The following is a 12,889-nucleotide window of genomic DNA, read 5'->3' on the forward strand; positions in this document are numbered from 1 at the left end:
GTGCATGTTTGGCAAAATAAGTAGGTCTAATTTTTGATGGATATAACTGGAAATATTTTGTACTAAAAGTTGCTTGAATGATTGAACTAATTAAAAAAATACCCTAACTGAATTTGTTTTTATCTCACATTTTTGTATTGACATGTTTTAGATTATAGTGGGGTGTACTGTGCCTTTTTTGGTTAGGTATCAATCTCCCAGAAGTTTTGAATATTGCTTACCTGAAATTATTTCATATATAACCATGGTAAACGTTGTGTTCGTTGGATATGAGGAATAAACCTAAGTGGGTATGCACCTGCTCACAGCAAATCTTTCTTTTTGCAGGATCAAACCCAGCAATGTTAGGTGTTCTAGCCAGCTCTATGTGTTCATTTAGAAAGTGTTTTCCCCCACATACCAGTACAATATTATCAAATCTCACACAATCCTATTCCATGGTCTGATCTGTCTGACTGGCAACATGACACATAATAACAGGCAAGATAATGTAAAGCTTTTAATTCAGTAGTTAAGAAAAAAAAATTGGGTGCATATTGCCTGCAACCCATTTTAAGTGCCTTGAATGTAAAATATCAGGTGAAAACATGTATAGGAGCCCCCTTTAAGAAGCCACACACCAAGCACATGTAAGCGCAGGGCAGAAGCATGTCTTGGCGCCCCTTTTAAAACTATATACTACATAACCATAACATGAAATTCAAACCCATTTTAAAAAGTTTCATGATCAACCATCATTTAAGAAACATGCCCCCAGCTTTATATTTACCTAAATGCCAAAAAATTTAAATCTCTTCATAGACAAGTTAAGTAATGAGCATAATGGAAAATGCAAGTGGAATAAAAGGAGATGAGGAGTCTTATATCATTTACTTCATAAAGTTTCTACCTATTCCAAGGGGACATTTAACTGCTATACAGTCGTAAAGCATGTGCTGGCACTCTGATCTTAGTGGAATTAATTTAACAAAAACTGAATTTTAGTTTTAAGTGGGCTGAGTAGATTGAGTAAAATAAAATGAAGTAACAGAATAATATAATAAAATACATCTTTCTGGCAAACACAATAATTCTGACAAGCTGATTCATTCTTTTGAATTTTTTTATTTATTTATGGTGAACCGCTTCTATTTATAATTATTAATATAATATAGTTTTAGCATTGTATTTATTTATTTATTTTGTATTCTATTTTAGGTCCTGATGGTACAATTGGAGGAGAAGACTCCATTAATCTTAATGATGCAGACGAGGGTTTTTCATCTGGAGCCTCTGTAAGCAGTCATCCTTTAGGAGCCAAACAAACGTCTCAGAGGAACAATTCAAGGAAAAGCGGTAGTGTGCGTTCCATTAAGGAAAAAGAGATGACAACTCAATCAAAGACTGTAGAAAACCCTTGGGAAGGCACACCGAGGAAGCAACACCTCCCACCATTGGCCGATGCAACACTTGAAGGGATAGAGCTATCACCTGTAAAGAAGCACCTTAGCCTTCCTGCTGGTGTGGTGCCAAAGGCCAATAATATAAGTTTGATCCGAACCTCCAGCACTTCATCCAGTAAATCATTTGACTATGTAAATGGAAATCAAGCTGGTGGCAGTGGAGGGATAGAAGGTTCTACTAACCTCTCTGTCTGCAACACTAACAGATTTTCAACTATTAGCTTACAGGAAGACAAGCTAGGCCATGGAGGAGAGGGTAAAGACCTCCTATCTCCTGGTGCCCCATTGACCAAACAATCCCGGTCTCCAAGTTTCAATATGCAGTTAATTTCCCAGGTGTAGTTGGCTCCCCACTCTCCTGTTTTTGCCCTCTCTTAGACAGAACTGTTTCTTTGCACTTGAACAAAATCCGTACTGCAATGTGAAATATATTTTAGTTTTATCTATGTTCCTTAGTTAGAATTCTGTGTTTTATAGCAAGAGCAATACAAACCTCTCCATACTTTCCATGTGCAAAGTATTAAGAAAAAAAATGCTTTTGTCATTTCTTCCTTTTTATTTGGGTGATGTGCAATCCATTATTATCCTGTCAGTCCCATTTCAACACTGTGAGTCTGCTCAGAAAAGAGGTCAGTGGAAATAAAAATCTTGTTTATGGTTGTGGGATTCTTAAGATCTGGCGCATGATGTTTTTACCTGGATTTTCAAGGAACTATTTAAAGGTTATTTGAACTTTTTTCAGTGCAATCCATTTTTTAATTAATGTTTATTAATCTGATCATCAGGCTTTTATCCTCTCGACAGTCGAATGCATTTTCAACTCTCCTGTTGGCTTCACCTGTAAAGGAACTATTCCCTCAAATTCATCACTATGGGAAGAAGGAAAATGTAGATTACAGATGAATAGCAATGATGTTATGATAATCTACACTCTTATGTGTCTTCCCTTCTTTCCGAGAATTGGTGGATTTACAGTTGGAGAGAATTATTGTTTTAAAAAAAAAAAATCAACAAAGTTCTGACTTATTGCTTTAGAATATTCTCATTTCCTTCAGGTTAGTGCTTGCAAATTGATGTCAAGTTTGTTGTCAGGTAAACAGAAGGCCTTGGGCTGTTTTGTTCCTTATTGAAAACAGTCAAAGAGCCTTCACAGCTGCTCCCCTTTTGCTCCACCCAGTAACTATTGAGACATGTGACAAGTCTTTATTCCAGTCTGGTCTGGCCAGCCAGTAAAAGAACACTTCAGGCGGAGTCAAACAGCCAACTGGAATTGCTGATGTACAATGTGAAACTGTGTTCCACCCACAGTGTTTTATTGGTGACCCCTCTTTCCTCTTGACCATACTGCCTTTGTTATGACTATTCTTTTTGTAACTTGTGCTAATGTTTCCAAATTTACTTGGTTCTGTAAGGGCAGGGAGGTGGGCTACTGATTATTGCTGGGGGGTTTTTCACCCCTTTGATACAACCTTCTAGGTGAGTTGTATTGTTTTACGTTCCCTTTTAATAGATCCGGGTGTGAATGTATATGGATATTCAAGTGGCAGATTTTAATTTTGTTGATATTTTTTTTTTTTTATTCTATTTTACAGTTTAAAAAGGACATACTCGCCCTCTCTGACTGCGGCATTGTTTGCTAATACACACAATTATACAGAGAATAGCTGGTAGACCAACATCTGTTTTTTATATGGGCAGCTAAGTTACTGTGAATCTGTACCATCTTTTAAAACAAATTCTTTAGAATGGAGCTGACATTGGTTAGGATGATATGGCCAGTAAATGTTTATATTTATTAAATAGATGGTGGTAAGTTATACATGCCAAGAACTACATTACTGTATTGAAATCATTTTTTTATTGTTTCCCTCTGTGTAACTTAACTGTAAAAAAGAAAAAGCTGAATGTATCTATCCAAAATACAAATTCAAGTCATATGAATTTAGAAAAGCAATAGCTATAATTCACACTCCCAAAATAAGCCTGTATTTTATATCTATAGTGGATGCAATGCTAGCTGTAGGTTTTTTTATTGGATTACACTAATTATTTTTATGTTATGTGTAACCGGAATTCCATCCACCCACAAAACCTATCCTAATATTAAGCCCTGGCTTCAGTAATGCTTCCAGGTCTGCAAATGAATGCAAGAAGCAACATGTCTGCCCCCACATCACCAAACAATCCAGTCCTCTGCACTCGCAGGAGACAGCACAATCTTCTTATAAAAAACAAATGACAAGTGCTTGGAATACTCCAGATTGGTGTTTAGTGTGTGCTTCCATGCCAATTTGATGTTAAAAAAAAAAAAAGCGAACTCCAAGTACATTGCAGACTTGCTTAGCAAACTGTTTTGTTGCTATATAACTCAAGAATAGTTTGCATGGATCTGTCCCTTTAAATTAGAACTTGTGGGATGCACTTGTCTTTGTCATGTGATTATTTATGTTTTAAATCTGTTATTATGGTCTCAAGCTATGAAGCTGTTAAGGCTGATGCCATGCAGGCTCGCTCATGTCAGCCTAACAGTGAGTTAAAGGGACATGAAACCCAAAACTTTTCTTTCATGATTCTGATAGAACATACAATTTTAAATAACTTAACAATTGACTTCTATTATCAAATTGGCTTTATTCTCTTGTTATCCTTTGTTGAATGAGCAGAAATGCACTACTGGCAGCTAGCTGAACACATCTAGTCAGCCTATCACAAGAGACAAATGTATGCAGCCACCAATCACCAGCTAGCTCCAGTAGTGTAGGATATGTACATATTATTTTTCAACAGTGGATACCAAGAGAACAAAGCACATTTGAAAATCAAAATAAAGGGTCTTAAAATTACAGGCTCTATCAGAATCGTGCAAGTTTAATATTGACTCTCCTTTTAAGAAGCAGTAGCTGCAAGACTGCTGCTTCCTAAGCATAAAGGTATAGAAAGGTCAGAATTTAAATGTGCGTGGGTGCATTTTAATTTTAAAAAGAAGCATTTTTATTTATTAGCAAAAAATGCTTCTAGTAAAAGTTATTACTGATTTTCAGTGGCATACGCACATATGCTTTGAGGGCAACAGTATTCAAACACATCTTAGTGTCATCAGTGGCTTGTATGACACAAATTAACTCTTGACAGGCAGAATACACAAAATCACCAGTGGGCGGCCCCTAATAGCATATGTGCATATACCGCTAAATAACAGTAATAACTTTTACTTGAAGCATTTTGCCTAATGGAAGTATATTGCAAAAAAATGCTTCTATTTCAAATTGAAATACACCCATGCACATTTTAACTTTGACCTTTCTATCCCTTTAAATTATTGGTGTGGGGTAATTGACAGGTCCTGCTCTTGTGAGTGAGCGATGCTGCACAAGCATGTGTCTTTTTGCAAGTAGTGACCTATACTTTTAAAGCAAAGCAAACACTGTCTACAGGGCCTAAACAGACCATTCCTCATGTATAGAATGCAGCTAAACATCCTTGCCAGGCAGGATTAAACCATGCAGAACAGAGGGGTACAGCTGTATTCTAGCTTTATTAACTCATCTCAAAATATGATGGCAGATGTGATACTGCACACTCTGCCACTAATGCTCACCTTGCAATTTTTCAGTGCAATATGTTCATTCTTTTAATTGTTTCATACATGTTTAAAAGTGATAATGGTTTATGAATGCAAATGCTTTGTCTAGAGTAGGTTTAGGTTGCAATCCAAGATATGTAATTGCATTCTCACATTTCGGTTTTACAATTTTAATTAGTTTGCAGAAATAATTTTTAGTTGAAAGGTAAAAGAGCCAAAGAATATGCATTTTATTTACTTGTTAAACGAAAAAAGAAAATTATAACCTATATTTACCTCCTTTTTGCTCCATTTGTAATAGACTTCCTAAATACTGACCTTTGTTTCAATTTTAAATGTTGATTTCAAGCTTCTCAGAAATTTGTTGTTTGTGACAAATCACATTTTCTCCATATTTGTAGGTTTGTTTACATAATGTGTTAACTTTATTTTGTTAATTTGTTTTAGTGACAATCATTAAGTGTTTGTGCAAAACAAACTCCTGAACGACAACTGAAATATTCTGGAAATGATTTTTTTCACCATAACTAAAAACCTTCAAAAGTCTTTTTTTCTGTAAATGTTACTAAAGACAGGAGTTGTGCTTTTGAGATGAACCGGTAATTATATCCTTATGGGATTTAATCTGGCAGCCCATATAGTTAGATTCTTTCCTAGAAACTATTGGTTCATATTTCAAACCTAGGTCTTACAATACCTGGAGCTGGTAGTCTTCTTATCTCCTGAACAGTAGAATCCTATGCCCTTTACCTCTCCTATTTTACCATTTATAGCTTGTATAGATGAAACAACATTCTAAACCCATAGGATTTCAGTTTTAGAGGTAGTGAACTTTGGGCCCATTTCTTACTTTCTTCTTAAGGCAACACATTAGACATTGTCCAAATGCAAAGATCAGCACGTTTAAAAAAAAAATAACTGCTGGTTTGTTGTGGCTGCTTTGGGCATATTTTAATACCACACAATACTACTTTCCTGGATAGATTTTAAACGCACTATGAACGTAAAAGAATATACTGCTTATTTCTGGTTTTAACACCGCACAACCTATTCCATATTTATTGTGTGAGTCACTTGCTAAGTTTTTTTGTTTATACAGAAATAAGAATCTGGTTCCTCATTTCAGAAGCAGATAGTTTAACCCATTTTACAAACACATTTTTGAGTAAAGCAAGTTATTTTTGAACTCCAGTGTTTATGCTTAAATCATTCACTCTGTTGATCTTCAATGTTTTTTAGTGTATCTGTGAAAATGGTTTCATAGAGACATTTCACTTATGCTCTTTATTAGCTTTGACTGCTTCATTTAATTTACTCCAAGATACTGCAGCATATTGATGATGTTCATTTATTTCCTACTGCTTGCATGGTCCTTGAGGAAGGAGACGTGGCATCAGCTCCATTCTCAAAATAAGTTGCGCCAATTAAATTATTACAAGAAATTATATTTGTACTAAAATGTGTAATCTCAGAGCTGTCATTGAACTTGCATGGTCCAATCAGAATATATTTTTAATTTGTATTATAGAATAAAATCAGTATGTATTTTTCAAATATGTTGTAAAAATATTCCATTTTAAGGTTCAGATTTACTAAACCCGTTTTCAAACCTCTGACAATGCTAGATTTTCATACACTCAGATTGTTTGCTGAATGCATTTTATATAGAAAATGGTTCAAACCCAGAATCCCAATCCTCTCTCACACAAGCATTCCTTGGCATACTGGTATGAAACAAACTGTTAGATAAGGTGCTAGGACAAAATCTGTTTCTCCCTGGGTTTGTAATTATTTGATTCTTATTTGCAACAGCATCCAGAGGGGTCAGTAGTGCATTGCAAACAAATAGTTCGTTAGCATTTCCAGCAACCAAGGTTATAGCTATGTCATTGGGACCAGTAAATAGTTTCTAATATCTGTCCAGAGCAGAACCAAAATCTTGAAGATCATGTTATTGGTGCATGTTGAACATATTTATAATTATCTTACAAGAAAATGCTATTCACTGTTGTTGAAATGTTAAATTTAGTTGCTGTTGACAATGTAAATAGCTAGCAGAGAGTAAAATAAATATTTTAATTCATTGTAAATAGGAGATGTACAAACTTCAGAATCAGTAAGATATCTATACTCTGTTAAATAAATATTGTAATGTTTCTGGCTGCAAGTGTCTGCATTGTGCTGTGGTGTCATGAGTACATTCAAGGTTCTTGCTTTTAAAAATATGCAGTGTTTAAAGGGACAGTATACACCAATTTTCATTTAACTGCATGTAATAGACACTACTATAAAGAATAATATGCACAGATACCGATATAAAAATCCAGTGTAAAACAGTTTAAAAACTTACTTAGAAGCTCCCAGTTTAGCATTGTTAAAAAGATTAGCTGGAACACCCACTGAAAAACAGCCCCCCCCCCCTTCTTATGCATATGAAAATACTCTTTCACTAACAGGAGCAAGCTGGAGTAGGTATACATCGGTATTCTCCTAAAACTTTGGGGCTTGTTTAGGAGTCTGAAAATCAGCGTAATGTTATTTGAAAATAAGCAAAACTATACTTTAAAAAAAAAAAAGCTGTATAGGCTATATAAATGGATCATCTACAAAACATTTATGCAAAGAAAAATCTAGTGTATAATGTCCCTTTTAAACTGAGTTTTAATCCACTTTACACGTGTAGCAAATAGTACTGCTTAGCCTGTTGCAAATAAAAAATGTATCTATGCTTATAGAATACAAATTTGCCTAAGCTAAGACTTCATCTGACATATCAGGAACTTTTCTTTCAACAGACTTGTATACGTGATACTCACAAGACTGAAAGGAACTTGCAGGTCTTCCTCCACCACTGAACTAAGGAAACAGTCATCTATGGCAGCAAAATATATTTTAATATTGTACATAAGGTGCAGCATGTATTAAAAATTCTAGAACATATTTCTAACATATTGTTGTGACAATTGGTTTACATGTGTGCACATAGCAACAGAACAGAATAGAACATAAACAGAATAGACAATAATACTGCCCCCTTAATTTTCTTAATTTAAAATTAGCAACCAAATCTTTTGATTAGACTCGTAATAGTAAAATATATTTAAATATTAAGAAAAATATTGTATGAAAATACAGTACCTTGCCAAATTAATAGACCCATTGGTCAAAAATTTTAATTGTTATATTCATTTCACTTAATAGTGTTGATTAATTTTTTATTTTTTTTTAACAATTTCGTATGCCATATTGGCAACATCTGCAATATATATTAATTTGAAATTTGATGTAGTATTGCTAAAATATTTGGAAAAATAACAAATGTGTGTTTTTATAGATGGCTAAACAAAGTGATTTGACGTTAAAGTCGGTCCAATTGTCGGCCTGTTGAAGTAAAAAAAACATGTTGCATAGTTATGTAAAGAATATTAAGAAAAAAATGGATTGTGTGGATAGTCTCCGAGCAGGATTTCTGGTTTACAGGCCCTCTTAAGCTATTCATCGCTGAACAGTTCTATCGGATACCTTGATGCCTGCAAGTGTCAGTTATACACGTTTCAGCTTCCCCTGCCATAATCATAGACTCTATCATTACAGCAGGGGACGCTAAACCACATATCAACATTTTGAGCCTTGCCAATTTGCTTGTGTTATTAGAGATACTTTTACTTTGAAGAAATACATTTTTGGATTTTTACATAGTGCAGATCACTTTCTTCTTTTTGTTATGCTTGGCTTCTGTTTATGCACTGTGTTCTTAAGTTGCATAATTATAAAAGAAAATCATAACATCTTAATAAAAAATATATTTCAGAGGGGCAGAGCCGGCACTCAAGAGAGAGACGGCCGCTCTGAGTGAGCTCCGGTGCCTGTACCCAAAAAGTGCCTATTAGCTGTCTTTAATGTGACCATAATTACACATGAACAGTACTCATCTTCTTTTCAGACAACTTTACTGTGAGGAACTCCCCTGCAGAGTGCTGGCAATGCCGATGGAACTCATAACGATTGTGTATAAGGTGACTGCCTAATAAACTGAGCCGCAATGAGACACCAGCAATAGCGGAAGATCTGCCGGGCGATACTTGTCAAATCTTTCACATCATAGGTGAATCTCACTATGTGCAACCAGGTTCACTAAAAGCCAGATCATCTTCCACCTAGGTCCAGATCAAGCACTCGCCATATCTATTATTACCCACAGTTAGGAGCATGTCCTTTGCCAGTGTTATGCTGAAAATGATTTCCCCATCGACAGCAGGTTCCCCTGGCGCTCCATTTTCTGCATAACACCAGTGTAGCTAATGCACATTAACCGGCATGGTTAATTGGGGGGAGCCACTGCCACCTCTTCTCTACAGACTGGAGGTGTAAACTTTGAGCCAAAGCTTTCATGCTGGTTCTCCCTGCTGACAGATGCAGTGAGTCTTTGGCGTGAACATTAGCTATCTTACTTTTGGATGCACCATGAAACTATACACGCACATAAAATAATTCAGTGCTGCACGCCTGGCAACTTTTCTATAATATCTCCATTCAATTTTATAAGTGGCCTAATGTAAAGGCAGAATGTCTGAGCCGTATACTAATCTTAACCTTAGGTGTTTTTTTTTCTCTTCTTTATATGTTTAGTGGAGCTACCAAGCTGCAGCATAACTATCTTCATATACACTCGCCGGCCACTTTATTAGGTACACCTGTTCAATTGCTTGGTAACACAAATTGCTAATCAGCCATTCACAAGGCAGCAACTCAATGCATTTAAGCATCTAGACGTGGTGAAAATGACTTGCTGAAGTTCAAACCGAGCATCAGAATGGGGACGAAAGGGGATTTAAGTGAGTTTGAACGTGGCATGGTTGTTGGTGCCAGACGGGCTGGTCTGAGTATTTCAAAAACTACTTGGATTTTCATGCACAACCATCTCTAGGGTTTACAGAGAATGGTCTGAAAAAGAGAAAATATCCAGTGAGAGGCAGTTGTATGGACAAAAATGCCTAGTTGATATCAAAGGTTAGAGGATTATGGGCAGACTGGTTTGAGATGATAGAAAGGCAACAGTAACTCAAATAACCATTTGTTACAACCAAGGTATGCAGAATACCATCTCTGAATGCACAACAAGTCTAACCTTTATGCAGATGGGCTACAGCAGCAGAAGATCACACCGGGTGCCACTAATGTCAGCTAAGAACAGGAAACTGAGGCTACAATTCGCCCAGGCTCACCAAAATTGGACAATAAAAGATTAGATAAACGTTGCCTGGTTTGATGAGTCTCGATTTCAGCTGCAACATTCAGATGGTAGGGTCAGAATTTGGTATTAAGAACATGAAATCATAGATCCATCCTGCCTTTTAACAACGGTTCAGGCTGGTGGTGGTGGTTTAATGATGTGGGGGATATTTTCTTGGCACACTTTGGGCCCCTTAGTACCAACTGAACATTGTTTAAACACCACGGCCTACCTGAGTATTGTTGCTTACCATGTCCATCCCTTTATGACTACAGTCCTGGCCAAAAGTTTTGACAATGACACAAATATTCATTTTCATAAAGTCTGCTGCCTCCGTTTTTATGATGGCAATTTGTATATACTCCAGAATGTTATGATAAAGTCCCTCTTTGCCATGAAAATGAACTGAATCCCAAAAAAATAATTTCCACTGCATTTCAGCCTTGCTACAAAAGGACCATCGGACATCATGTGAGTGATTCTCTCGTTAACACTGGTGTCAGAACAAAGCTGGGGACCACTCTGTCATGCCGATTGAGTTAGAATAACAGACTGGAAACTTTAAAAGGTGATGCTTGAAATCATTGTTCTTCCTCTGTTGACCATGTTTACCTGCAAGGAAACATGTGCAGTCATCATTGCACAAAAAGGGATTCACATGCAAGGATATTGCTGCTGCTAAGATTGCACCTAAATCAACTATCGTATCATCAAGAACTTCAAGGAGAGAGGTTCAATTGTTGTGAAGAAGGCTTCAGATCGCCCAAGAAAGTCCAGCTAGCACTAGGACCGTTTACTAAATTTGATTCAGCTGCGGGATCGGGGGAACCACCAGTGCAGAGCTTGCAGCAGGCAGGTGTAAGTGCATCTGCACGCATAGTGAGGCGAAGACTTTTGGAGGATGGGCTGGTGTCAAGAAGGGCAGCAAAGAAGCCACTTCTCTCCAGGAAAAACATCAGAGCCAGGTTGATATTCTGTAAAAGGTACAGGGATTGGACTGCTGAGGACTGGGGTAAAGTAATTTTCTCTGATGAATCCCCTTTCCGATTGTTTGGGGCATCCAGAAAAAAACCTTGTCTGGAGAAGAAAAGGTGAGCGATACCATCAGTCCTGTGTCATGCCAGCAGTAAAGCATCATGAAACCATTCATGTGTGGGGTTGCTTCTCAGCCAAGGGAGTGGGCTCTCTCACGACACAGCCATGAATAAAGAATGGTACAAAAACATCCTCCAAGAGCAACTTCTCCCAACCATCCAAGAACAGTTTTGTGACGAACAATGCCTTTCCCAGCTTGATGGAGCACCTTGCCATAAGGCAAAAGTGATAACTAAGTGGCTTGGGGAACAAAACATAGACATTTTTGGTCCATGGTCAGGAAACTCCCTAGACCTTAATCCCATTGAGAACTTGTGGTCAATCCTCAAGAGGCAGGTGAACAAAACACCCCCCACACACAAATTCTGACAAATTCCAAGCATTGATTATGCAAGAATGGGCTTCCATAAGTCAGGATGTGGCCCAGAAGTTTATTGACAGCATGCCAGTGCGAATTGCAGAGATCTTGAAAAAGAAGGGTATATACTGCAAATATTGACTCTTTGCATAAACTTAAAGGGACAGTCAATACCAGAATTTTTGTTGTTTAAAAAGAAAGATAATCCCTTTATTACCCATTACCCAGTTTTACATAACCAACACTGTTATATTAATACACTTTTTACCTTGTATCTAAGCCTCTGCAAACTGCCCCCTTATTTCAGTTCATTTGACAGACTTGCATTTTAGCCAATCAGTGCTCACGCCAGAGTAATGTCACGTGCATGAGCTCAATGTTATCTATATGAAACACATGAACTAATGCCCTCTAGTGTTCAAAATGCATTCAGATTAGAGGCAGTCTTCAAAGTCTAAGAAATTAGCATATGAACCTCCTAGAATTAGCTTTCAACTAAGAATATGAAGAGAACAAAGCAAAATTGGTGATAAAAGTAAATTGGAAAGTTGTTTAAAATTACTTTGACTTGACTGTCCCTTTAATGTATTGTCAAGAAAAGCCTTTGACACTTATGAAATGCTTGTAATTATACTAAAGTATACCATAGTAACATCTGACAAAAAGATCTTAAAAACACAGAAGCAGCAGACTTTGTGAAAATTAATATTTGTGTTATTCTCAAAACTTTTGGCCAGTACTGTACAGTGTACCCATCTTCTGATGGCTACTTCCTACAGGATAATGCACCAAGTCACAAAGCTCAAATCATCTCAAACTGGTTTCATAAATATAACAATGAGTTCACTGTACTCCAATGGCCTCCACAGTCACCAGATCTCAATCCAATAGAGCACCTTTGGGATGTGCTGGAACGGGAGATTTGCATCATGGATTTGCAGCCGACAAATCTGCAGCAACTGCGTGATGCTATCATGTCAATATGGACCAAAATCTCTGAGGAATGTTTTCAACACCTTGTTGAATTTATGCCACAAAGAATTAAGGCAGTTATGAAGGCAAAAGAGGGTCCAACCCGGTACTAGCCCCAGATGGAATACACCCAAGGGTGTTATGGAAACTTAGCACTGTTATAGACAAACCTCTACTCTTAATTTTTCAAGATTCATTATCCTCAG

At 36.8% G+C, this 12,889-nt stretch overlaps 1 protein-coding gene across 1 annotated transcript in view; it reads left to right on the forward strand.

Annotated features, from left to right (window-relative positions):
* HYCC2 (hyccin PI4KA lipid kinase complex subunit 2) overlaps window positions 1–7,187 on the forward strand; it is a 346,768-nt gene extending 339,581 nt beyond the window's left edge. The window contains exon 10 of the mRNA XM_053713298.1: window positions 1,198–7,187. Within this exon, the coding sequence (XP_053569273.1) occupies window positions 1,198–1,784 (587 nt within the window). The 3' untranslated portion in view covers window positions 1,785–7,187. The remainder of the gene's footprint in view (window positions 1–1,197) is intronic.
* The last annotated feature ends 5,702 nt before the right edge of the window (window positions 7,188–12,889 follow it).

The sequence above is a fragment of the Bombina bombina genome, chromosome 1 (assembly GCF_027579735.1).
Source record: "Bombina bombina isolate aBomBom1 chromosome 1, aBomBom1.pri, whole genome shotgun sequence".
In the NCBI taxonomy this organism is placed as follows: Eukaryota; Metazoa; Chordata; class Amphibia; order Anura; family Bombinatoridae; genus Bombina; species Bombina bombina.